Source organism: Python bivittatus, unplaced genomic scaffold, assembly GCF_059951505.1.
Source record: "Python bivittatus isolate LINGU-HERP-01145 unplaced genomic scaffold, Pbiv_v1 ctg000700_np1212, whole genome shotgun sequence".
Classification (NCBI taxonomy): domain Eukaryota; kingdom Metazoa; phylum Chordata; class Lepidosauria; order Squamata; family Pythonidae; genus Python; species Python bivittatus.
In genome coordinates this window covers 57,745,014-57,768,185 of record NW_028277098.1, presented here as the reverse complement: position 1 = coordinate 57,768,185, position 23,172 = coordinate 57,745,014, and the positions used below count along the sequence as shown (strand labels likewise).

The 23,172-nt window shown below is 38.5% G+C and overlaps 1 protein-coding gene across 2 annotated transcripts; it reads left to right on the top strand.

Moving 5' to 3' along the window:
- The first annotated feature begins 6,651 nt into the window (after positions 1-6,651).
- On the top strand, positions 6,652-13,128 carry RPS10 (ribosomal protein S10). Of its 2 annotated transcripts, XM_088154285.1 has the most exons (7): positions 6,652-6,717; positions 7,693-7,842; positions 8,370-8,462; positions 9,206-9,377; positions 11,575-11,652; positions 12,206-12,261; positions 13,032-13,128. In XM_088154285.1, the coding sequence occupies exons 2-7, from the start codon at positions 7,693-7,695 to the stop codon at positions 13,071-13,073; spliced, it is 591 nt and encodes a 196-aa protein (XP_088010411.1). In that variant the 5' UTR covers positions 6,652-6,717; the 3' UTR covers positions 13,074-13,128. The 2 variants fall into 2 exon arrangements, with proteins under 2 accessions (XP_088010411.1, XP_007426689.1); XM_007426627.3 differs by lacking the exon at positions 8,370-8,462.
- The last annotated feature ends 10,044 nt before the right edge of the window (positions 13,129-23,172 follow it).

Below are 23,172 nucleotides of genomic sequence, written 5' to 3'. Positions count from 1 at the left end.
AATAGTTTCTAAAGACTGCATCCAAGCATTACACTGATGGAGCTGCAAGTCCATAATTATACTGTATTTCTATATATTGTTGAATATATATATGACAATATTCCCAGTATATGCACATATTCATACATATTCATCCATAGCGCCATCTATGTGCTATTGCCACTTTGCAGTCCATACACAAAATATTATAATAACTTTGGCTGATTACTTCCCAACATCTTACAAACACAATTCATCCATTAACCTTATTCTCAGCACACAGGTTTCAATATACATGATGCTGCTCTGTTCACCTGATAGCATCTAATGAATTCTCTGCACCTTGATCGTGCTAGGAGGGAAGCATGGAAACTGAAATAGTGAAATAAGAGCCATTTCAAGTAATTTGAACTGTTGAGGGTAGAACCACTCAAAAACAAAAGGCTACTGTATGTTATTGAAACCAAAGTGAGATCCTTGTATGAAGTGGTGCTGCCTCCGTAAAATATATTTTTCATGAAGCATGAATAGAATAGAATGATTGCAGCATAGCAATAAGAAACAGAATCTTAAAAGTGTAATGATTATTAGCAGTCACCTGATGCCATCTTGCCCTGATGGAAGATGACAGACCTAATGCTCATAAGAAAGCATTGCAGATTGGCTGGAAGCATAGAAAAACTACATATAAATGTACTCATGCTTCACCAGGTGGCCTACAATACAACTCTCAGATGACATAAAATAGAGACTCCCTCAAAGGATAAGTGGATTGCTCACAACATACCTCTCTAGAAGGGCCGTAGTGATCATCGGATGCTGACAGAAAAGCAGGGTCCCAGGGCTGGTCAAGTTGGCAGCAATGTACCTTGCCTGGCTCACTTGTAATCTAGGATGCCAGGTGCCTGACAAGATTCTTCTTTTTCCTTCTCAGCCTGTGCACGTTGAAAGGAAGGTCACAGCAGATGGGGTGGGGGGTGGGGGGATAAAGATCAACCCAGAGATTAGGGAGGCATTTTTAGCTAACCAATCCCTGGCCATGCTCTGAGTAATGACTTGCTGACAGCACAAGGTGAAAACATTACTGCAGAGAAAGCAGAAAATAAGCTAAAGCACCAGGGGTGTCCTCCCTTTCTTGGGATTTCTTCCATGTCTCATTCTTTTTCCATCGCCACCCTGACATTTTCTCTAACGTTGGGCATGGCCTCCTCACAGTTTCCAGCTTGCTCTCTCCTTTCCTCACCTATTTTTTACTTTCCCACATCAGTCTCACCCACTATCATCCTTCCCCCAACTCACAGTCTTTATGATACAAACTAGAAATCATGACTTTCACCTCAGTTCTTTGCCTGTAGCAGGCTGCTTATTATTGTTGTCGTGAGTTCCAGATCAAACTGGGACTCCAAGCAAGGAACTGAAGCTTCTCCATCTGCATACCTTGATCCCAATTTCCCTTATCTTCTATGCCCTAGCCTTATTATCATTATTTAAATCAACCATGCAAAAGCTAAATCTATCACTAATTCAAATGATTTGCTTGTGTTCATGTTGCTCAGTATTTGCTGTTTTATTGCTGTTTCTGGTTCATTTTTGTTGATATTGCATCCTGAGATCTATTAATAACGGGAAGATTATCAATATTTTATATACATATAGTAATGTGTGTGCACATGTGTGTGTGTGTGTATTCCTAACAACTTAGATGCTTACTATCCTCCCTCATTCCTAGAATTATCATGTCCATCCTGGTGTTATAGATCAAGGAGGGGCTTTATGTAAGCAATGAAGGGCAGCCAGACACAACGTTACAACTGAGGAAGGATTTGTGTTGCTTGCTTTAAATTTTAGATGTTTGCTGGCCAACTTTTTCATCTTGCTTACGGTGCTGTAAAAGTAGAATGCATTGTTAGGTAATGTAGCTAAAAAATAAAAAAAATCTACTATCTAAAATGATGAGGAGAAAGAATTTCTGAATCCAAGACAAACTGATTGAATATTTCCTGGGGCAAGCCAGAGCATTTGTTGGACAGGGATGAGACTAGGGAGGAAGAAAGATGGATTTCTATTTAATGAAAGATAGGAAGAGGGTTGTAGTGAATGCACAAGCTGCAAACTCCTAAACCACATTCACTTATAGCCAGCTGGTGTTTGTATTTTATTGCACATTTGAGAGGCAAAAATGTCCATTGTTATGTAGGAAGGAGGTATGTCTTTGGCCCATAGCCACAGTTACATGCCCTACCCCTTCTTTCTCCTGGACAGAAAAAAGGCTTGTCCTTTTAAAAACTAAAGGTAGAACTCCAGGAAAACATAACAAGAAGTATGATTTTGTTTATTTCTTGCAAGACTTATTTCCCTAAAAGGGAAGGAAGGTCTGAAATCTCTAGTTACATGGCTTTAAACTACAGGGCCAGGGGGCTGTACTATAGAAATAATCTCTCTCCCTCTCTCTCTCTCTCTGTTTTAACCTTTCTATATGCCAGAATGAAAGGAGAAGTTATGGATGCTCTACCACTCTCACAGACCACAGTTATGAGTAGGGCACTGGATGAGGCACCTTTTGGAAGATAGGTTGTATCAGAAATAACTGCTAAATGTGTTTTCAATTGTCTTTTTCATTTCTAACTTTTAACTTTGTAATTTTAAAATTTCAATAAAATATTATTTTAAAAAAAAGAAATAACTGCTAAACAACAACAGTGAGCTTCTGAAAGAGAGGTTTGAATACTCCAGCCATTCACTCCAGGGACCCAGTCATGATGCTACAAAGGAGAGAGTTTCTTGTGTCATTTATAGTGATTCATCCAAATTTCAAACATGAAAAATAGTGCTTAATTTGTAAGATGTAGCTGCTGTCCTCAGCAGAAATGTCTTTCCATGATGACATCCACTTGCTGTAGTTCATCTGCATGATAGTAAATTCCTAGCTTGTGGATGAAGCAAATAGTGTTTAATTACTTCCATGAAATCCTCATTTTGACAATGGTACTTTTCTGCCTAAGCTGAAAGCAGTGTGATTATATCAGTTCTAGTGAAATGTATGTATAGAAATCCATTCTTCCAAAACAGGATTTGGATTTGAAAAGGAACCCTATGAAATGTCCTAATTAACACTACCTCTGCTTTTACCTCTGTGGCAAAATAAAGGCACATGACAGGGAGCACATACCCCCAAAGAATACTTCTAGTCAGATATGTGGATAAGCAACATTTGGAGGAATATAAGTTCTCAATCTTTTTTCAAGATGAGTTTTGTAAAGATGAGTACTCTGAATCAAACTGTTGTTACCCACAAATCACCTTTGTAGTGATAATGCCTATGCTGATTAGTGTTACTCCAGATGAGCTGTCAGGATCACCGAGCAATAGTAAAGACTGCAAAAACAATAATATAAATACACCTATTTGTGTATACTTAATATATAAATAGGCAGAAGATCTACAATTGCAGAATGACTTTACCCACAGAAGTGGGAATGCCTAGTCAATCAGGAGAGTAAGCTGGAGTTGTTGTAAGAGATGGGAGTCACCAAATTATTTTCAAAGCACGCGCAGCCCTTCCAACCATGTTTGCCCAGTGAAACAAGCAAGACACAAAAGAGTTGACTTATTGAAAGAGATCAGATATTTTGTTTCTGCATTGCCTTTCAAGGATTTTGAGGCCCCCCTTAGTGAGAAGTGCTAGCATCTAAATTATTATTTTAAAAAGCATGCTGCCTCCCAGTGGTCTTTTTGATGTACGATAATTTATAAAAGTTTTCCTTTGCTGCAAAAGAAAGAAAAAATGGTTGAATAGTTACATAGTTCCATAATCTAAACTATTCTAGTTTGACAAGAGCCTCTCATTCTGCTAGGATGCACAGAAAGGAATGAAGGGAAGCAGACATTTCTGAGAACCATCTCTCTCAAGATATTTTTTCCTAGCCCATCCTATAATAGCCATTCCAAAGGGATACGGCAGAAGAAGAGATGGGAAGTTTTTCCTAAGGCTTTGCTAAGAGACCAGATCTTTTAGCATTCTTTGGGAAGGGTTTCCAGTTCTAGTGTAATAGTGTAACTTGTCTTTTCAGGAACTATTGTCTGTTCTGCTGTTTTCCTCCTCCCAGTTAAGCTACCTATTTCTGTTTTGTGTTGAGTCTTAAAGCCAGAGAAAACAATCTTATTATTGGTGCTGGTTGTCTGTTTAAGGTTTTTAGTTTCTTCTATAAACTCATCCAATCATTGGGCTCCTCCTCAAATCTCACTAACCATGGCATGAAGATAACTCACAGTTTTTACATGACACATTCTCATGATGTTGCCTTCCACTCATCCCCACCCTACTGTGGAGTTAGACTACAGTTGTGCTTAGCTATCTAGCTTTAAAGTAGTGTTTTCCATCTTTTTCTGAAATAAATCTTGCTTTCTGAACAATCTGTGATGCCTCATTTAGGAAGTCAGTGATAGCATGATTAAGGGCTGGGGATCTGCCATGCTATTGAATGTTTTAGGCTGCCGCAGGCAAACCCCTCCTATCCAGTCCCTGGGCACTCTTCCATGATCATGTTGGCTTGGGCTGCTGGTAAGATCAAACACCTGGTTCCCATAACTGCTCACATAATACCTGACCAAGCATTATGCAGGCTCCTTATATACATGGGTTTAATATTCATCTGGAAGAGCACTATATCTGCCTTAGACAAGGGTTTAGTAGTCTTTTGAAAGGGTGCTAGTCCTGTCTTTAAGAAAAAGGCCTGGTGTTTTGGTTAATTTGAATTGGGAATGAGAGTTCGGTTCTGCCAGTTGTCTGTTGCCGGCTCTGTCTCAAATGAGTGCATTACAGATTTTTTGCTGCTTCTGATGACAAGGGATTTGATGTAGCTGTACTATGCACTGGTTTTATTACTTGGCAAGGCTAGGTGTGCCAGATCTAGATTGCAAAAATATGGATGATCACTAGAAAGCAACAAGGAGAATTCTAATTTATATAATCTGAATTTTTGCAGCCCAAACCTGGTAGCCTTATCTAAGACAAGAGGGGCATTTGCTCTGTGTGTGTGTCAAAAAAGTCAGTATAATGAATGCAAAGGTAAAATCAAAGCCCCACCCTTTCATTCAGCATATACAAACAGGTGGGGCTTCAACTGCCCCATTACAATTGCCATCTTGATTTCTTAATCTCCACCCCCTGCCCCCAATGTGGACATTGCTGTAAGACACTATAATTCACTAGTGAGGAAATGGCCTCAGAGCCTGGATTAAAAATTTCTAATTTAGGTTAATGATTCTGGGCTACAAAAATCCAACAATAAGATTGCAGCAAAGAGTTAGAGTTTTCTGAATATTTTTGCTGACATCTAGCTGTCATCTGGATTTTTCTAGCCCAGATCTGGTAACCCAGTTTAAACATATTTAAAAACAAAAAACCTCTGGTAGAAAGTTAGATACTTACAAAGGGATAGGTGGGCCTGAGTTTAACTGTAATAGGTTTTAAGTGTTAGGTTTAACCAAAACTGCAATCCCGAGCAAGTGTAGCTATTTCTACCCTCTACTGTCAAAACTCAGCTTGTATTTAGTCCATTGCTGCTCTCAGCTGACATTCATGGTTTCTATGTACTGTACCTTTATAGTATTAGATACAATTTCATGTTGGATAAGAGTATGCTTGTATATGTATGACATTAACTGATTATGTGCCATCAAGTTGGTGTCAACTCTTAGTGATCACATAGATAGACTTTCTCTGAAATGATCTGCCCCAACCTGGTCCTTCAGGTCTTCCAGTGGTACACTCATCACCTCTATAATCAAGTCCATGCAGCTTGCTGCTAGTTGTCCTCTTCTTCTCTTTCCTTTCATCTTTCCTAGCATTATGGACTTCTTAAGGGAACTGGGTCTTTGCATAATATGTTCAAAATTTGATAATTTGAGCCTGGTCATTTGTGCCTCAAGTGAGAACTCTGAATTGATTTATTCTATGACCCATTTGTTTTTCTTGGTTATTCATTATGACATGCTGAGCCACAAACCAGCCAACCTCATTTTAGCCTGAATATTATGCAGACCGGATAGCATGATTTTATCCTAAATGGATCAGTTGAAGAGGGCCATGACAGAGAGCTCACCCATTGGGGAGGGCACAAAGCCAATGCTATCATATTTGTTTATGGGTTTCTCAAGCCTGTCATGTTTTGAGTTAAGCCCAGGAAAGCATATTGTGCTAACTCAGTTTATCAACGATGTCTATATATTCCCTTCAATTATCAGAAGCAGTATGTCTCTCACTACTATTGGATGGGAAACATGGGTACTCATGTTCTGCTTGTACCACCCCATAGTCATTGCCACTACGAGAACAGAAAGCTGGACTAGACACCGATTTGGTTTGTCTGGGGACAGCTTGTATGACGCTAAACAACAATGCACAAAGAAACTAAAAAGGTGCGATGTAGCAAAGTGCACAACTTGTGTAAAATTGACAATGCACAGCATCTGTAGCAAGTTCATCCCTCAATGTATAACCTTCAGGTCTTTAGGTAAAAAAAAGAAATGAGACTTCAAAAAAATTAAGCAAGACCAAACTAAAAATAAGGCTCTGAACAACAGCTAATTTCGACGCTTTTGCTAGACAATTACACGCTTTGCTGAAAGGCACTATGCTAGCCACCTCCTTAAGCGTAAGGGTCCTTCCGAGGCAGGAAGAGATTTCATTGCGCATGCTCTTTCTTTTCCAGCCGTGGACCTGAGAGTGCCGCCACGGTAAGGCCTGGCTCTTACTAGTCTATCCTCCGCGCATCGTCCGCATCCTACGTTTCTATAGTCTGATACCCCTCCTTGGCGTCCCTAGGCAGTCTGTTCTTTTCTTTCGTTGAGCTCGATTTGGCCGGGGAGAACAGAGGTTCGAGAAATAGATGGAAATGGGATGCCGTCGGAAGGCGGCAATTTAGTAATCCAGGCCGTGGCTTCTTGTAGAGATAACGTGGGGTTCCAGGAAGGGGGTAGCAGATACAGTTCGTTCCGTGCATCGCAACTTTCTTTGGGACACACTGTTCAGTGGTGTAGGCCTATCTGCAGCTTGTGTGGCCCTGCTTGCATTAAGTGTTCTTTTTTTTCAGAACGTTAAGTAAAATGAAAAGCCACGTTATTTATAAAGATGACGACTTCGCTAGAGGCCAAGTGTCATTTCATATCAAGTGACTTTAAAAATAGTTGGTTCCTATAGAAATGTATGTTAGAATTTGTAAGAGATGCATGTTATTATCATGCTTGATGTTTTGTAGTAAATTGAAGCTGCCAAGCATTTCTAGTTTCAATGGAACTTTCATGTCTCTTCCTCTAGTTATTAGTTGCTGTTACTTTTGAAAAGGAGATACTATGTCTCAGTGTAGGTGATTTGAGATTTAATTACTACTAGTTCCAGTTAAAACATGGGACATGCTAGCAGAGGGGTCTTCCTGAGACCCCTCCAGTCACAGCAGATTATGCTGGCTAATGGACAAATATAATCTTGAGCTAATATAGGTCATTTTTCTCCGATGGGCTTGTTTAACTTTGTAATGGTTGAGTTATACCACACTGTGTTTCTGAACAGTGTATATTGCTTTACCTTTCAGTTTCTTGGCAGAGCAATAAGCTAATGTATTAGATTAACCTGTGCAGTGTTTCTTGACAACTAGTGTTACTTTGAACTGGAGAAGAGGCTGCAGTTGACAACAAAATCTGTATTTCCCACAGATGTTGATGCCTAAAAAAAATCGTATTGCAATCTATGAACTCCTTTTTAAGGAGGGTGTGATGGTAGCCAAGAAGGATGTCCACATGCCTAAGCATCCAGAATTGGCAGACAAAAATGTGCCCAACCTCCATGTTATGAAAGCAATGCAGGTAAATGCTTATCTTTAACCTGGCAAGTTAAACTGATCTTTGAATTGCATTGGTGGTTCAATTGGTTAGTTTACACTAACACGTTTCAATATACCTCTGTCTGTGCAAACCCTTCTTGCTTCCACCATGGCCATAGACTGCTACGTATATTCTCTTTTGTTCTTTAAGCTTTTCATTTCTCTTTTTGAAAATCTCATCAGTTTCATGAACCCAGCTTTATTGGTCTTTCCATTGCTTTTGATACAATCATTCTATCTTTTGTTGTTTTCATTCTCTTTATGACCAAACCATTGTAATATATTTGTTTTGCCCTGGTAATTCTCTTTCGTATTGAGTCCACATTCATTCAACACCCATTCATTTTTGATCCTATCTTTTCTTGTTTTACCACACACATTTCTTCCCACTGGGTTCAACTTACTTTTATGTTTTTTCTGACATACCTAGCTCTTCCTTCTATATAACAAAGTGGGCACAATCACTCTTTTACATATAGCCATTTTCACTTTTTTTGACATTCTTTGCAGCAGACTACATATTACCCACCACTTTTCTGCCAATACCTGTCTGTCTTGAATTTCTCCTTCTATTTTCCTGCCTACAGAAAACATTCTACCAAGGTATACAGATTTATCTCCTTGCTCTGTATATTGCCATTTATGTATAACTTCCACTTGTTCCATTTTCCCAGTCACATATCTACTCTGTTCTTCGATATGTTAAGTGTAGTCCTCCATGCATTGAACAGTCTAACCCTTGCTGGGTTCTCAGCCACCAGCACAGCATTGTTGTTGTTGTTTAGTCGTTAAGTCGTGTCCGACTCTTCGTGACCCCATGAACCATATTGCGCCAGGCAGCACAGCATTGTCTGCATATAAAAGTGCACATACATTCATGTCTTCAACCATCCTATCTCTAGCATCACCATAAGCATTTATTGTACATGTTTCATTTTAAGAAAGGAAGGTTAATAATAGGATATGGCTTTTATGTTTTAGTAGTGCTCTAGAAATAATTTCAAGAGGTACAATACTTTGCTTTCTTGCCACTTCCATGGCAGGCTGATCCCGAGAAAACTGTTGAAGTGGCATTTTAGAAATGCAGATACTGTACTGTATTTTTTGTTACCTCTGATTGGGATTAAGAGCAGACCTTAGGTTTGAAAAAGTTGCACTTTGTGAAGTAGCAGTATTTTTCTAATTCTTAAACATAGAAGTAGAAAGAAGAACAGTATTATTTGTTTGCAATTTTACAGGATGGCTAGAAACATAGAAGAGTTCAGGATAGAAACCTAGCTTAGTTAGCCTTAATTATGTCTTTAAAACCTTGTTTTCTGTAACAAGTAACTAGTGTGTCTTCCTAGTCCCTGAAATCTCGCGGCTATGTGAAAGAACAGTTTGCCTGGAGGCATTTCTACTGGTATTTGACCAATGAGGGCATCCAGTACCTTCGGGACTATCTCCACCTACCACCTGAAATTGTGCCTGCCACTTTGCGCCGCAGCCGTCCTGAAACTGGCAGACCCCGGCCCAAAGGTGAGTTTCACTTTGGAGAATAAGAATTTCACTTTGATAGTTTTGATTTGTTAGTGACATTTTCATTGCTTTTCTGGATTTGGTGTTAATTGCCCAGGAAAGAAATATGTTTTGGAAGGGTGCTTTAATTTTACTTAATATTTATATTGCACCTCTTCTCAAGAGTTTAAAGTATATAATAACAGATCATTAATTAACAATTTAAAGCATTCCTTAATGCATTGTTTAATAATATTAAGTTGTGAAATAGTTGACTAAAATTTAAATGCTCTTTGAGATCCATTTCTAAAACAAGAATACTAAGTAAGCACTTGCACTGGCATGCATGTTCAGTAAAGTGACTGTGATACCATAAGGAAACAGGGAGGCTGTAAGTGTATTGGATTCAACCTGCAATCAATTTCTGAACAACTTCATGCAACGCTGGTGTGGCTGCACAAGAGAACTTCATCTAAATGAGACGGCAGCAACCAGCAATTTTCACAGTGTCTGTCTCTCTCTCAGTCATGCAGTTCACTTAGTGACCATTTTGCAGGAACCAGTTGTTTCTAAACAAGGACTAGTCACAAACAATGTAGTGCTGATCATAGTGCTAATCTTTGCTTTAGAAAGAAAATAGTATATGCTTATGGTACTAATATCATGCTCTCTTGTCTAAACTGATTTTGGTTTTGATTATATTCACCCATACTGGCAAACATGCTTTGTATTAGGTAGTTCTTAATTTTTTGAAATTAGTGCATTAGGAAAAATTGACTGCTACAATTCATTCTTCTATTTTTCTCAAAGACATGTACACGAGCATTATTCCTATATGAGTAATATTTAGTCTGCTGTTAAATTTTTAGGGCAGGCAGTGAAGTGTCTGTCTACCATTCTATCTAAGTTGTGAACTGCTTCAGTTTCAAAAGACTCATGAGTTGTTAGCATAATTTGTGAACAGAGAACAGTGACTATACTTTTTTTTCCAATTTTTGTTCTATAGCCACTGGTTCTAAGTAATCTCACTTTCACCTGAATTATAGCTCTAAAAATGGGTTAGATTGCCAGATGTGATACTCAAGAAGTTATATCTCTTGTAAAGCAAATAATTTATTTAAATTAAAAAAGGATTTTTTTTATTATGTTTGTAACAGTAAAAATATGTGATTTTGAAATATGCAATAGTTTTTGTTGACCTCTTAAAAAGTTAGTAGTAATTTTAAAAGGAGTGACAAATTTGGATGTTTGAAATCACTGACCTTTCAATAAAGTAGATTCTGGTTCACCAGGTAAAGACTAGCAGTGTGCTGCACTTCATATTGGAAGTCAAAAAGGTGCTTCGGAATGACATATTCCCTCTGCATCTATTGGCACCTCTTTAAAGAAGCTGTGTCTTTCTAGGTTTATGCATTAGTTGCAGTATCCAAGGAAGATGCACCGTTGAATTAAGAAGGCACTGATGGTGCACAAGAAGGTGTTTCAGGGCCCACATGAATATGCCTTAACTAAATCTGTATTTTCCTAGGATTATGTGGCTACCATGTTAACCCAAGAAAAGACATTACTTCTTTAAGGAAGTATTGACAGGGGTGGCGTGCATGCCTGTGCCCACTCTGAAGCACCTTTTGGCTTTGTGTTTAAAGCATAGCACTTCCCTAATGAAGACAGAATTTGGATCCTGATGGGACATTGTGACTAGTTCAGTTAAACTTCTTTACAACATTGAGATACTGGCATATGATTCTGCTAATTAGGTTTGGATGTATTTCTCATTTAATTCAGAGTGAGCTATAGGTACAGTTTGAATGTACAACTATAGCTGGCATTATGGTGCATAGTTTATCCAGTTGGATTGACAGGATGGGCTTTTAGAATGCTGAACCACAGCAAATGGGCAGTATAGGAGAAAGAGCTTAAATAAACAGATTTTGGGCAACTTAAAATAATCATCCATGAGACTGATGCGAGGACAAATAACTGCCTAGAATCGTCATATTTATACTTGGTTCCAGTGAATCTCTCCTATGGAAGATTTGCATCTAGCTCTGGTTGATTGGGCTTTTATCAAACAATTGATATTAATTTTTTATCTATTTATCTTCAGAAGTAACAATACTAATTTCATTGTAAATGCTAGCTGAATCATAATTTTGCACCTTTGGACTTTTTAGCTGGAATCAGTTCAGACTAAATTGTGCTGTTTTGATTTTTTTAGGATTGGAGGGTGAACGTCCTGCTCGTCTTACACGAGGAGAAGCTGATAGGGATACCTACAGACGAAGTGCAGCTCCTCGTAAGTATTGCTGAACTAAAGAACTAACTAGACTTTGCTATTGTTCTCATGTTCACTTGACCCTCTTTTTAACATTGATTATAAATTAGAAAACAGAAGAAACACAGGAAGGTTGATCTGCCTCTGATGCCTGTCAGTTACTCTTGGTAGGATCTTGCCCATCTCTCAATAGGCAAGTTGGGTATTCTTTGTTGTGAATTTAAGCACAACACAAATGAATTGTAGCCCTAGCGATGAACTTTTGCAAGGGAAGAATCATCCCTTCAGTTATGTTATGCTTTGGAAGTACTTTGAGCTTAGAAGGACAGTATTATTATGGAAAACAGTTTTCATCCAAGCTTTGGAAGGGACTGGGCCTTGTCATTCTTAACAAGCAGGGAAAGGAATGCTTAGTAGGGTAAGATCATGTACAGACTTTAGCAATAAAATTGCATAACTGACTATAAGTTGTACCTGGACTTCTAGTATCCTAATAAATTTTAAGCACATTTAAATACAACAGAAATCACCATATATGGTGTTCTTATCTTAAATAATAATTTTTTGTTCTCAGCTGGTGCAGACAAAAAGGCAGAAGCTGGTGCTGGGTCAGCTACTGAATTTCAGTTTGTAAGTATAATGTATTTTACTGTGCTTAGTTCATGCTAAAAGTTATGGTTTAGTTTAAATATAAAAGTTAAAGAAGAGCATGCCATGATGACTAGGTAGTGGAAGCTCCAATCAAACACTAATCATGAGAATTTAATTGTATTAATGTTCCTAAAGGAAACATTTGGTTGCATCAAAAATGTATGTTTGGTTTAATAGAAATTAGATTATCATTATCTATACAGGTAGAAATGTGGATCCAAATATAAATTGGCAGTAAGTGTAAAATACTGTTTATGAGAGTATTTTTCTTGTTTATTTCAGCAATGATGATGTAGTATACCTAGGGAGCTTCTATCCTTTGTACAAATAATGGCAACTAAATAGAGAAAATAGGTTTACTAATATAGAATTGCTTCTTTTTTATTTTGAGCCATGGTTCTCTTTAATTGCCTTCTTTTCCCCAGCATAATATGAAGGCTACCCGGAGGAGTTTTTAATAAGTTTAGTTTAGCCACTGATTGACCAGGTTGCACCATGATTACGAGATGTACTTTCAAGTATTTGAGCTATTGCTGCTTATCCTTTGCTCCTGTCCTTTAGTTTTTCTACCTGGATTATTGAATTAGAATCTCTTTTTGTCCAAATACACAATAGTTTGAATGATGGCATCACTGCCCTACCTTAATGCTCCTGGTTTACTTATTTTCAAGTTCTGTCAACTCTGTTTTTCTTTGACTCGTGCAGTAATTGTGGAACAAACTTGTTAATGTTTTCTTCTCAATTTACAGAGAGGTGGATTTGGACGTGGACGTGGTCAGCCCCCTCAGTAGAAAACTGTTGCTGTTTGGTTGCATCTTGTGTATAATAAATAGGTGAAAAAAATCAGTTTGTATCCTTGACTCAATTATTTTGTTAATTAATATGCTGAAATGGTGAAACATTTGTAAGCTGCTAGGTTCTAGTGCTTGTTTTCAAATGTGGGAGTTATACCCCAAAAATGGACTTATGGGGAATCTTGGCTGTTTAAAAGGTATTTTCCAAATTTTCATGGGTTCAGAGGAGGTTCCCAGTTAAATGAAGACTTTGTAGTAGTTGGCTGGTGTGGGTCTTCCGGGCTGTGTGGCCATGTTCTTGAAGTTTTGTTTCCTAACGTTTCGCCAGCACCTGTGACCGGCATCTTCAGAGTGCAGGAGCACAGACAGGAGCAGTTCTCTCTGTGCCCCTGCACTCTTGCTCCTGTCTGTGCTCCTGTCTGTGCTCCTGCACTCTGAAGATGCCGGTCACAGGTGCTGGCGAAACGTTAGGAAACAAAACTTCAAGACCACGGCCACACAGCCCGGAAGACCCACACCAGCCATCGTATGCCGGCCGTGAAAGCCTTCGACAGTACACTTTGTAGTAGTCTTTTTTCCTGAACTTACTAGCTGTATAGCACCAATCTCATGTCCTGATATTGTCATTCTCTTTGCTGAAATAGTATCCTTCAGATTGTAATTTGTGCATTTTTGTGTATAATTTACTCTAACCCTGCATATGGGTTTCCTTGGCTCATACCATTAGGGTTTTGGTTTATGTTCTTGTTATTATGTTGCAGCACCTTTCATCTAGGAGCCCAAGATGGCTCACATTAAGGTCGGTCTCGCCTTGTTTTATTCTCAGAACAGCAACCCATATGAAGTGAATTGGGCTTAAAGTGTGTGACTGGTCTGAAGTCATCCAGTGAGCTATGGTCAAATGAGGATTTAAACCTGGTCCCAGTCCCAAAACTTAATGACTACACTTTTCCTGGTTCTAGCTCTTATCACTGCTGGAAATGGAACATTAGTTGGGGAACAATCTGTGACATGCAGTTCTAGCCATTAATCTTTAAGGCAGTGTTTATCAACCGTGGGAACTTTAAGATGTATGGACTTCAACTTTCAGAATTTCAGAATGTGTGGAGTTGAAGTCCGCACATCTTAAAGTTCCCAGGGTTGAGAAAAACTGCTTTATGATAACTGTGTGTCATAGCTCACTATCTCTTTTACCCGTGGAGAATTCAAGTGACCTGCACAAAAATACCTGATGAAACAAGCCTTTTCTGGCACCTGAATTCCAATGAAAGTCAGCTGATCTCCAGTTTGGTGTTTGGAAGCACTACTGGAAGAAAATATGAGTAATAAGCATACTTTTTAATAGTAAAGATGTGTCTTTACTATTTATGAACTCTCACACAGGATTTGTTTCAGCCATGTAATAAAATGGACTTGGTCAACAGCTTTTGTGAAATGAATTTGTTAATCTTTTAAGATATACAAGTTTTTGTTTCTTCATTTTTACTATGCCAGCTCAACAGAGCCATTTCATTTGGAAACTAAAATGTACAGTGATTCAGGACTTGCTATGATTTCCCATATAATACATAGTTTGCCATGAGATATTGCATTAATGTAAAAGTAGTATATTAATCTTGTTAATGTACATGGCTATACAGGTAATCCCCAGTTTAAGAACAGTTCCATTCCAAAGGTCTGTCCTTAAGTCAAATTTGTATGTAAGCCGGAACACTATTGTATAATACTGTATAAGTAGTACTGTGTAATGAACTCAAACCATTGTGTATTTAACTTGAATAATTGTGTATTTAACTCGAATTTTGCTACAATAGGCGCCGTTCTTAACTATGAGTCATCCTTAAACTGGGTGTTCTGAATCGAGAACTGCCTGTATTACAGTATTCCAAAATTAGGTATATTAAGCTTATCCATATAGATTTTACCAGACAGATTTGATTAAAGTTAAGCAATTTCTGCCTAGCATTCAATAATAATGATGTTAAAATATACTTATTTTAGATACATTACGACTTGGATATATGTTGTGCTTTATAGCATGAAGCATGCGGCTGGATACACAGTCTCATGGAAGTTATTTTCCTGGAGATTTAGGTGGCTAATGATACAGTATGGGCATAGACGCTGTTCATTTTGTATGTATACAAAGTATATATACATATATATTTCAGCTATTTTTATCATGGCAGCTATGTCTGAATATTGAGCAAGAACTGTAGGTCTTCAAGCCTGTGGTGCTATTTGAAACAGTTATTTCATTTTGCTGCATGGCTATTTCTGTGTAAAATACATGTACAGTTGTGATTATGCATGAAACCATATGGTTACTACAGCCTTGAATTTATTTTTAGTAACTTGATATGGACCTTTCACAAAAATCTCATTCAACATTATTGATTGCATATGGTGTTTTGGCCCTAGCTTATGGAATGCTGAGACTGAAAACTAAAACTTGTTTACAGTACTAGTTATCAAGTGGCTTATTGTGGAGAACCAAGCAGCCTAAAAACAAAATACTGCTTATTTTGTGTTTTTAAAAAGGCCCTGAGAGTCTTAAAAAGGGCCTGAGATACTCAGTAGTCTCTCCCTCACCAGAAATCCGTTATTTCAAACCAGCAACTGCACGATTTTGAATTTAAGAATTACAGATCCATAAGAGAGCTAATAGACTTGCTGATATTTGAGGAACATTCTTGCTTTATTTTAGATGAAGATGCAGCATATTAAATACATTATTAGCATTCAGATGAAGATTATTTATGAAGATAAAGCTTCAATAGTTTCAGAAATATCCTATATAGCTGGTCCTATAAATAACTTTTTTACCGAAGAACATTGTGACCATCCTTTGGCTAATTAATGCATTTGTTCATATTATCATAATTCACTGGCCAGCACTAGAATAAGATAAGTGCCATTTATTTTTTAATTCGAAAAATGAAAATATAGGTACCAGGCTTGATACAAAATGAACAAGAAAAATAAACAGGACATAATCAGAAATACATTTTAAATGGTGTGTGTCTTGTGTGTAGTAGTGAAGCAAATTTGACTGAATTTGTCTTGTAGAGTTTTTCAGAACTTGGTGTTAATTTTTCAGCCAAATAATTTTTACCTTTCTATATACTACTGGGAAATATAGATGGGAACCAACCTCAGGTTCATTGTGAAATATCTGGGTATTTTTCTCAATTTCTTCAAAAACAGTCAAAACATTAAGTTGGGGATTGCTACCAAAAATAGTAATATGTTCCGTTTGGTTTACATCAGTTCCCATTTCTGACTTAAGGGATTTCCAGTTATTCCAAGCAATTAACAAATCCAATTTTAGCTTCACTTCCATAATTTTAACAGTCAGTACCAATAGATTAATTAGTTTTTATGTGAGGTAGACTGAGCTGAGAGAGCCAGTTTGGTGTGGTGGTTACGGCATCAGGCTAAAAACTAGGAGACTGTAAGTTCTAGTCCTGCCTTAGGCATGAAGCCAGCTGGCTGACCTTGGGCCAGTCACTCTCTCCCAGCCCTAAGAAGAAGGCAATGGCAAACTATTAATGAAATCTTGCTATGAAAACTGCAGGGACTAGTCCAGGCAGTCACCAGGAGTCAACACTGACTGATGGCACGGGAAAAAAAAAGGCTGAGCTAAGAGTGTGACTCATTCAAAGTCATCCAATGATTTTCAGTGGTTGACAAGCTTAAGCCTGAGTCTCCTCACTGCTAGACCTATACTTCTAAGCATCACTACACTGCACTGGCTCTAACTCTACAAGTTATTTTGTAAAAATGATTCAAGTCCCTGGACAGCTCTACTGTAGGACTTTGTGGTTTCTGGAGGGATGGCATGTCATGAGCATATACACCAGCAAGCTGGAGGCTGAAATAACTTCTGGAACTGATCTTAATCTAAAAATGACTGCTGAATGCTTATAATGTCTTCTGCAACTTGACCAGTTCTTGTTCTAAGCATTGTGATTGTGGATGGCTAACTGTAATAACCTTGCATGTCATATCAGAATACGAAATCAGATGGAGGATACAATGGATGATTCTGGTGACAAAATAGGATATTATTTGAATGGGAGTTATCAGTATTGCAAAAGTTGGCAGCATTCTCCTAACAAGTTTAATTTAGTAAGCTTAGACAATTATCCAATTACAGGTAGTTCTAGTTTAGCAACTACAATTGGGACCTGTAACTTGGTCATTAAGCAAAGTGGCTGCTTAGTGAAACCACAACTGTGCTTATGATTTTGCTTCAGCTTTGCTTTACAGACCTGCAAAGGTCATAAATGCAAGGATTGGTTGTAAAGTTACTTTTTCATCATTATCGTAATTGAATGGTCACTAAGCAAGCCAGTCGCTAATGAGGACTATGTACATACTCAGATACACTATCACAAAATTTGTCTAATTATGTTTGCTATAATTAGCTCAGTTTTGGAACAGATGGACTTTTCCTTTGATGGTATATTGATTTCATTGGGCTATTTAGGTACATATTGAACCACTGAATCTTACTAATGTTAAAGCAGCAGCTATGTTTTTAACAGTATTAGTAAGTGCTGTTATTCATATATCTAGTGATTCCAATAGAACATGTTTTTATTTCCTATTCAAATGGAATACGTTTGTTCACTAGGAATTGGCTTATGAATTCTGTATCTTCAAGTAAAGCTCCATTATTACATAGTTCTGCCCATATCTGAATATCTCTGGTTTGTCCTAAATAAACTTCTTTCCTGTACTGGAAATGCCCTGATAATTTTGGAAGAGAATCTCAATCTGTACAATCCATTTAGGAAGTTATGTTCCTTCAGTCGGCTGCTGGACTTCTAGACAGAAACCAGCTAGAGATGCAATGTAGGGCTGGCAACTTAGGGGTAGCATGCAATATCCTGATCATACTGCTAGCAATTGCCAAAATAACTGATTTCCAGTAGCACATTTTCCTCAATTGAAGATGTGAATAGAAGTTAGAAGCCACTGGGAGGCAAATTGAAGTTGTACCATTCCATGCCCCGTTTTAGATAATTTGCATGGGCAAAATTTGGCCAGTTTGAGGTTGAATTTTGGCATTTTGGGTGGATTATTGTGTTTTTAAGGATGGAAGTGAGAGTAGATTTACTCCCAGAAGCTTCCTATTCCCACCCCATTTTCAAACTCTGAAAAACCACTTTCCATGTTACTTGTGTCAGGAAAAATGGGAAGTATTACCTACTCCTATGTTAGTGAAATATAATCTGAGTATATTTTTACCTCCAGTAGTAATGTATGGCTGTGAGAGCTGGACCATAAAGAAGGCTGAGCGCCGAAGAATTGATGCCTTTGAACTGTGGTGCTGGAGAAGACTCTTGAGAGTCCCCTAGACTGCTAGGAGGTCAAACCAGTCAATCTTAAAGGAAATCAACCCTGATTGCTCATTGGAAGGATCGATAATGAAGCTCAAGCTCAGATACTTTGGTCACCTAATGCGAAGAGAGATCTCTTTGGAGAAGACCCTGATGCTGGGAAAGATTGAAGGCAAAAGGAGAAGAGGACGGCAGAGGATGAGGTGGTTAGATAGCATCACTGAAGCAATGAGCATGAAACTGAGCAAACTCAGGGAGGCAGTGAAGGACAGGAAGGCCTGGCGCAATATGGTTCATGGGGTCACGAAGAGTCGGACACGACTTAACGCCTAAACAACAACAACAACATATTTTTACCTATCAACAAGGCATATTTTAGCATTTTTATTTCTTCTATATTAGGGGTGGGCACAATGGCCTTTTTTTTTTTAAAGACCAATTATTTGTGAAAGAAAAATACCTGGATTCAAAATAAATATCAGATATATGAATCCATACTTGGCTTAGCTGAAATTGTCTCCCTAAATTCTTTGCACTTTCATTTTCACCCTCAGCAAACAGGATCCTTTCAACCTTTTTAATTATTAATTTTTCTTTCATGATCTCCTAGCACACATCTCTGCTTTTTCCCTCTTCATACTTTCCTAATTTGTCCCATGGTTCTTAACAACACTAATTTCATTTTGTTAGAAAACAAAATGTAGTCCAAAGAACAGCAATAAAGATGGTGAGGAACTTGGAAGCTAAATTCTATGAAGAATTGTTTAAGGAATTGGGTATATTTATGCTAAAAAGAGAAAACTAAGGGAAGACATAACAGGCTTGGGCTGGCTGTGGATTAATTCTCTGTAGTGCCCCAGGATAGGATAGAAGCCATTGGGTGGAAACTTTTCAGAGGGAGATGCAAACTTGAAACGAGGAATTTTTTGTCTGAGAGAGCTATTCAGTAGCAGAACAGTCTGCCTCCTGGAGTTGTGGGTGCTCCATCAATGAGATTTTCAAACAGAGGTTGGTCAACCATTTGTAAGGAACAGTATAAGGATTCCTGCCATGAACAGGGGTTTGGACTAGATCTTGAAGGTCCTTTCCAATCCTATGATTCTATGTGTCCCTAAAAGCTAAGTTATAACACATACCCTGGCATCTTTTTAATGGAAGCTCAGATAAACAGAATCAGACCACTCTTAACACATGGCCTGCATGGTTGCCAACAGAATTCCCGGTACAATTCAAAGTTCTGATTTTGACTATTAACATTTCCATAGTTTGGTAGCAAGGTACTTTCAGGGCTTACTGTTCTAATTAGAGTCAAACCATCCAAGACAAGTTTCCTAGAAGAAACTGGTTGAGGGGCCCTGCTTTTTTTCTGATGGGAAGAGGGCTGAGGTCAGAAAATTCTGCTCTTAAGCTACGGCATCAACACTGGAACAGCCTCACCCTAGAAGTAAGATTGGTCCTTTCAGTAATGCCCTTCCAGAAACTGGTGAAAACTGAATTTTTCATGAGGGCCTTTGGGGAGTGTCAGTAGTGTTTTAACAGTTTCTGTTATTAATGTAGAACTGATAGTTGCCTCTGTTGTTAATGTGGAAACCAAGTCTGAGCGGGTACAAATCATTTTATCAAGACAGCTTTTGCAAACCTGCCTTTATAATCTCACTAATGTAATTTAAAATAAACTATATTTTTCTCAGATACTTTTTAAATTACAGCATGCACTCAGTGAAACAAAAACCAACTCACATGGCTAGACTGGCATCCTGAAATTACTTATAACAGTATAGTTTCAGAAATAAATTATTGAGCGGAAAAGACCCACAACTCTTCCTGAACTGTACTACTTGCCAAGTTTAGGGTTTTCTTCAGAGGCAGGGTCTGTTTAAAATGTCTGGTCACCACCAACCAACAAAAACAGCATGGTTAGCTTAGAGCCCTTAATAGCTTTGATGTGATTCACTGCCATTATTTTGTAACAGTCTGGTTAATGGAGATCCTTTTGTGAATGGGCTTTTAGTGTACACTGGACAGTAAAGTACTCTGTATTTCTGATTTATTTTCTTATCAAGAACAAAGAATAGGGGAAGTTGGTGTGTATTTTGAGGGGAAAAAACCCTCTATAATGAGGTAAACAGTGCATTTTGCAAAGTTTTAGAGATGCCTTTTCAATCTTCTATTAAACATCCTCCTCCATTAAGCATCTGTGTTTTGAACATGGTGTAGTCAGCAATGTGCACATGGCAACAGGATAAACCCAGCAGAATTCTAATGTGATTCTATTGTTAATAAAACATAATGCAACTACTCAAAAGCGTTCTTTGGTTCACTAGGATTTATTTTCAAATAAGTAGAGGTATGCAGGTGACTAAAATTAAATGCCAGTTCAATAGTTTGTCATGAAGAAGTGCAACATGCTTTGAACCAAACATGTTTCATGTGTGAAATCAAAACTCCAACACCAGGCCAGGCATTGATACTTGAAGTCAGGTCCTTCTAGCATTGGCAGCTTACAAAAAAGTATTGTATTTGACAATTTTTAAAATTAAATCCTAACAAGCCTTCAGGCAACTAATTTGAGAGCATATCCATCATATACTTTCAAAAAACATACAACTGTGGCAATACTTCTCCACCCTTATTGTGTCCACAGATAGCTGCCCAGCAGCCTTGTTTAGGATGACCTAAGCCCTTTTGGATAAAGATGACTTGGGAGTTCACATACAAAGCCATGCAGAGGAATTTGCAGAGCCTCTGTTGGACAAAATCACTTGAATTCATTCCTGGTTAGATGTCAGCCTTGATACAGGTCCAGTAGAGATGCCTGGGGCACAGTCTTTTCCTGTTATCTGGGAATGGTTTGAATAGTGTCCTCATGACTATGAGCTGCATCTGCTCATTAGATTCATGCCCCTCCTGGCTAGCTAAGGCTGCCCAGGGGGTGATGCGTGGTTGGGTTCTAGCAGTGGTGAATTCTTCCTTGAGAGAGGAGGTTGTTCCTCCACCTCTTAAGAAAGTGTTGGTTTGCCCCCTCCTCAAGAAACCATCATTGGACCCCAATATACTGGACAATTTTCATCCACTATCCAATCTCCCTTTTTTAGGGAAGGTTGTGGAGAAGGTAGTCATGCAACAGCTTCAGCGGACCCTGGATGAAGTGGGTAATCTGGACCGCTTTCAGTCAGGATTCAGGCCTGGGCATGGGATGGAAATGGCACTGTTCGCACTTTTGGATGATCTCTGGCAGGAGCAGGATTGGGGTAGTGCATCCATCCTGGTTCTTCTTGATTTCTCAGTGGCCTTCAATTCTGGATCAGCTCTGTGATTTGGGAGTGGGCAGCACTGTATTATTCTGGTTCTCTTCCTTTCTGTGGGACCAATACCAGTCAGTGTTGATTGAGAGTGAGAGGTCCCCCTCTTGGCCCCTAATATGTGGGGCTCTGCAGGATTCAGTACTCTCTCCACTCCTGTTGAACATCTACATGAAGCCATTGGGAGAGGTATTATCAGCATGCTGATGATACTCAATTATATGGCTTCACCCCTAGCAAACTAAGTGATGCTGTTGGAAGCTGTGGGAGTCTGGATGGGGAACAACCCTGGCAAGACTGAGTAGCTTTGGGTTTTAGGGCCTTGCTATCTTTGGTGCTAGATGAGGTTTCACTGCACCAAACAGATCCAGCATACAGTCTGGGGGTTCTTCTGGACTCACCACTCCTGCTTGAGGAGCAGGTGGCAGTCATGGCTAGGAGGGCCTTTGCGCAGCTTTGTGTTGGGCGCCAATTGCACCCATTCCTGGATCATGAGGCTCTACTCAGTTACTCATGCCCTGGTCACCTCCTGAATGGACTTCTGTAATGCACTCTACATGGGACTGCCCTTGAAGAGTAGCCGGAAGCTTCAATTGGTGCAAAATGCGGTGGCATGGGCAGTTACGTGTGCCTCTAGGATGGTACACATTATACCTCTGCTCTGTGAACTGCATTGGTTGCCAGTTTGCTTCCAGGTTCAGTTCAAGAATTCAACCTTTAAAACCCAGGTTCAATTCAAATTTGACCTTTAAAATCCTACGTGGCATGGGACCAGGTTATCTGAGGGCCCGCCTCTCTCCGGTTACCTCTACCCATCCCATCAGGTCTTGCAATAGGGGCATGTTATGGGTCCCATCCACTAAAGAGTTCTATCTTTCCTGCCATGGCACCGCCCTCTGGAACATCATTCCCCCTGAGGTTAGCCCCGACCCTATTAGCCTTCCAGGAATCTTTTAAAACATGGCTTTTCCAGCAGCCTTGGGGATCCCATGGAAACAGGGAGCCTACAAGATGGTTATATATATATATATTTTTTTTTTAATAAATTTTTTATTTTTTACAACAAACACAAACAATAACATAAAAAGCATAAAAAAACCATCTTCCATTTCAAACCGTGTGTCAGCCAGTTACCGATCATTTGTGCCATCCTTTCATAATCTTCACTCATCATTTATATAAAATCTCATGTCATCTATCCAACACATATTTATATATTTATCAGTTATCAATTATTATTCATTTGTTACTAGTCTATATAACACCACTTTCATAATAAGATTTATATCATTTTTATCCATTGATTATATATATATATATATATAATAATTTATATCAGTTTGTCAAGTTTCTATTATATAATTTGCTGATCTATTACATTACTATATCTTTTCATCCAACCATTGATAAAACAAATCCCATATCATATAGAATTGTTTATCTTCT

Excerpts from the sequence above, each read along its gene's own strand:
- RPS10 (XM_088154285.1), top strand. The coding sequence starts at position 7,693 with ATGTTGATGCCTAAAAAAAATCGTATTGCAATCTATGAACTCCTTTTT. Across the intron at positions 7,843-8,369 it reads ATGTTATGAAAGCAATGCAG|CAGACTACATATTACCCACC; the intron begins GTAAATGCTTAT and ends CATTCTTTGCAG. Across the intron at positions 9,378-11,574 it reads TGGCAGACCCCGGCCCAAAG|GATTGGAGGGTGAACGTCCT; the intron begins GTGAGTTTCACT and ends TGATTTTTTTAG.